At 31.3% G+C, this 4,876-nt stretch overlaps 1 protein-coding gene across 1 annotated transcript in view; it reads left to right on the top strand.

Annotated features, from left to right (window-relative positions):
• LOC137625036 (uncharacterized) overlaps window positions 1-238 on the top strand; it is a 1,480-nt gene extending 1,242 nt beyond the window's left edge. The window contains exon 3 of the mRNA XM_068355967.1: window positions 1-238. This exon is cut by the window's left edge and continues 53 nt beyond it. Coding sequence (XP_068212068.1) covers window positions 1-158 — 158 coding nt within the window. The 3' untranslated portion in view covers window positions 159-238.
• Window positions 239-4,876: the final 4,638 nt, after the last annotated feature.

Here is a 4,876-nt window from a genome sequence, read left to right on the forward strand (position 1 = left end):
CATGTCCAGCTACTGCATCTCAACTACAGCAAGAAATCGATGTTCTTAAACAAAAGAGAAAAGATCTTCTTCAGAGGTTGTCTCTCTTTCATCAGCTCTTTAGAAACAAAGAAAGATTGGCGTCCGTTGCCCGTCGTCTGGGGATAAAGATCGAATGATAAATTTCATCACAGCATGATGGAATTAAACCTCAATACTGTGAAAAAAAAGCCAAGGAAAAAAAGGCTTGAAGAGTCATCACTTGACTAAAACAATAATAAAACTGAAAGAAAACCGGGGTGTTTAGAGGCCTATAGGCCTACAGAACTAGCAGTTTCCATGCGACATACCGTAAATGAAGGTTCACCAAGTGAAGATGTACAGGCCTACATAGTAAGCAGTTCCCACGCCATGAGACATAAATGAAGGAAGGTATGAAGGAAGATTCACCAGATGAAGACAATGAAGATTTAGGAAATGGAATGCTAATGTTTCAGTAACCGTTCACTCAAGAATTCATTAATTATATCTCGTATCGAGCTATCTTCAAGTGGAACACTGCGTTGAATAGCTACGTTCGAGGTTAATGAACAAGCCATAAGAATTGAATCACGATCGCTTCTTCAGTCATGATAACAGAGATACTGGATTTACATATCTTATTATAATTTAGTTTTTGCAATAAAAGATACTTGTTTATTTTTGAAGCCATGAGTATATGTATGAGAATTTTGAGGAGTTTATATTACAAATAACTATACAAATTACAATTCTAAGTCTGAGTAATGTTACATTACTGGTTTTAGATATGAATATATGTATGATGAATAAGCTGGTCTTCTATGTACACGTTGAATAAACGTATTATTAAAGTGATCGTTTTTGTTTAACCTTGATCTATATATGTTAGGTTGGGATAAGGTAGGTTAGGTTAAGTTATTGGCCCCTAGAATTGCTGTCAGGAAGTTAAAAGGTTAAATGTGCCATAATTTGTTATATGCTACATGATTAACCCAAAGAATATTCCAGAAATAGTTATAAACATTGTGACACAATAATCAGGTGAATTACTTATTACTCTATCTGGGGCTTAAATTAACCAAGTTATAAAGGTAGATACGTTAAGGCTGTGGTAATTCTTTTAATCCATATTATAATGTTTGTGGAAAACAAATGGAGGTAAACTTTGTAGTTCTAAACGCTGTTACCATAACTTCAAAAACCGAATATTTTTTTTTTCTTTTTTTTGAACAGACTGACATGAGTTTATTCTTATATATATGAAAGATATATTTTAATGTTATTACTGTTGAAACATTCTATTTTAATTGTTCATTACTTCTCTCGTAATTTGTTTATTTCCTTTCCTCACTGGGCTGTTTTTCCATGTTAGAGCACTGGGGCTTATAGCATCCTGCTTTTCCAACTAGGGTAGTAGCTTAAGTAGTAGTAGTAATAATAATATTATTAAAAAAAATAATATTAATAATAATAATAATAATAATAACAACAACAATACCCTTGGTTATAGACTGACCGGGTAGTTAAGAAATATGGAACCTTCATTAATCAAAGACAAACATTAAAATTATTAGCTAGAAAAATCTTATTGCCCAATTACAGCTGATAGAACAGATGAATGGTAAACATTCTAAGCCGTTTCTAGTTCACTGCAGGACAAAGGCCTCAGACATGTCTGGGTTTTTGGCCATTTTCATCACCATCCTGGCCACTGCAGATTGGTGATATTGGGAGACTTTAGTCTGATTGCTCTCAGCAAACGAACCTAGTATGGGTGGCCATGACTAGGAGAGCTTTGCTGATCATTGCAATACACAAACCCTTTCACCACGTTTAAGTATCTCCACTCAGGAAGGAAGTGTGTATGTATGTATGTATGTATATACATACAATACACACACATATATATACGCCTATATATGTATGTATGTATGTATGTATATATATATATATATATATATATATATATATATATATATATATATATATAAATATATATATATATATATATATATATATAAATACATATATACACACATGTGTGTATACACAAAATTCCTTGACCCAAAAACTAAAAGGAAGGAATTGTGTAACAAAGTTTTGTGCAATTTTCACACTGAAATGACGAGACAATACCAAATCACTGTCAACAAGATGAAAACAAAACCCCAATATTCATTTATTGAATGGCATATTTAACCAACCTGTTATATAATTCACAAAGATAACAAGAGTTAAATTTATATAATTCTATGGATTAAATACTACTGGGCAAAACTATGTTGAGTTAAATATACACTTCTACCTCCTCCCATTACTGCAATATGCTAAAAATAATTCATATGCATATATATAGGTATATATATGTATATATATATATATATATATATATATATATATATATATATATATATATATATATATATATATACAGTATACATATATATATATAGCATTTGGCATATTTCGTATTGATACACAGAAATATAAGTCAATATAACTACGATAAGAACAGGGAATTAGCCTATACTATATCATTACTTGCTAAGCTACAAACCTAGTTGGAAAAGCAAGATGCTAAAAGCCCAAGGGCTACAACAGGGAAAATAGCCCAGTGAGGAAAGAAAATAATCAAACTAAAAGAGAAGTATATAAAATAAAATATTTTAGGAACCGCGACAACATCAAAATAAATTAGCCTATATTGTATTGCAATAATGAATCTGTACTTGGACATTAGGCCAAAATTTGGGGATGGTTGCCTTACCTAGCCTAGCTAAAATATGAGGAAAACGTTAAATTCGGGGATGCTTGCCTTACCTAGCCTAGCTAAAATATGAGGAAAACGTTAAATTCGGGGATGCTTGCCTTACCTAGCCTAGCTAAAATATGAGGAAAACGTTAAATTCGGGGATGCTTGCCTTACCTAGCCTAGCTAAAATATGAGGAAAACGTTAAATTCGGGGATGCTTGCCTTACCTAGCCTAGCTAAAATATGAGGAAAACGTTAAATTCGGGGATGCTTGCCTTACCTAGCCTAGCTAAAATATGAGGAAAACGTTAAAGATACACTATGGAGTAAAATAGGTGTAGGTTACAGCAAGATGGACGATAAAAAGGGTAAAGTTTTTAACCCTTTTGGTAAGCAACACTCGCAATAAACACTAGTGCTCAAGGCCTCATAAGTGCGTGGGCACAGGTGTATCAACTATAATGAGGTAAACAACGAAAACTCTCAGAAAGTCTGTTTTTCAAATCTCGGTCAAACAATACTTGTGCAAGTCTACTTATCCTCAAAATATTAAATTTAAAAAAAACCTGAAGCAGACACTTGAAATAATACGGGCTATTTGCCAATTTACAGTTACAAAAATCACGTGAAACCCTAGGCCGAGTCTACGTTTCAAATATCCTCGGTAATCTAACTTTACCCAACGAATTGGAATCCTATTACACAAGGCACAAGGATATTTAACACTGTGCCTATGATAAAATAATCCTAACCAATTTTGGTATATATATTGATAACGTATATCTAGGTTCTGCCTGTGATAAAAGATAAAGTTGTGTTGTATTACAGGGTGTGATTTCGAAGCGTAATTTTTTCTATAAGAAAAAGTAGTTTTTTCCTAAGTTACATTGCCCTGTAATACACTACAATAATACCTGATAAAATAAACCTAACCAATTTTGGTATACATAATGATAACGTATAATACGCACATCTAGGTTGTTTCATAGGCTACATTTTGATGGCCACTATATTTATACTGCAGGTCCCATGGAATAGAAACCTAAAGGTTAATTCTACCAACAACAACTTTTGGTAATTGTTACTTTAAAGTATAAATACTTACAGACGTTTTGGCCAGTTCTAGGGTTAATATCACCGATGAAATAGTTATCGTTGGGATCTGGGAACAAATATCGGTCGACATGATGCAGGGAGTAAACAATGCCAACAAGTAGCAAGAGATAACACTAAAACACTATTCTTGCCACTACCAGATACAGTTTTCGGTTAATTTCCTTGTTCTGAGTTGCAACGTACACCTTCAGTTTATTCCAAGTCAATTTGATTTAGTAATGCATTTTCTTCGCTTTACACAACGAAAAATAACTACGGGCCTTCTTCTTACGCCTAGACGTCTATGTAAACAAACAACGTTGACTCGAATTTTCGAGTTACTTTTCAAAGTACATACATCTTTGGAAAATTAGTACGTTTTCTAATTACTCATTGAAAGACTTAAAACCATTCAAATTATGACTCAAATATTTTATATAATGTTTTAAAACACAAAGACTAATAAAATATAGTTTTTTTATCGTTATTTACCCTGTGGACATTTTCGCTTAATAGAAAACGGTATATTTGTCATGGTAGACTAAGTTAGTTTTGACAGCGTTTTTGTGAAGGAACATTTTCTGTACTTACTCTACACTTACTATTGATAGATAGATTAATAACGTTAAACTTTTAAAATTAATATTTTCTAAAAGCAGAGAGATCTAAAAGACAGTAATAGAAAGTGATATCCTCTTACTGGGAAGGCTTAATCAATGAAAATATTCATTGTTATGATATTTACATCAACCAGTAGAATCTGCTTGCACCATATTTTAAGGTTTCCTTTTTTTATTTAAAGAGAACATTTCCCATTTTATGAAACCTTTCTCTCCCTAAATATATAAATATATATAATACAAAGATATATATATATATATATATATATATATATATATATATATATATATATATATATATATGTATAGGCCTATGTATATATATATATATATATATATATATATATATATATATATATATATATATATATATATATATATATATATATATATATATACATACATATAT

This window comes from Palaemon carinicauda, chromosome 31, assembly GCF_036898095.1.
Source record: "Palaemon carinicauda isolate YSFRI2023 chromosome 31, ASM3689809v2, whole genome shotgun sequence".
NCBI classification, from domain to species: Eukaryota; Metazoa; Arthropoda; class Malacostraca; order Decapoda; family Palaemonidae; genus Palaemon; species Palaemon carinicauda.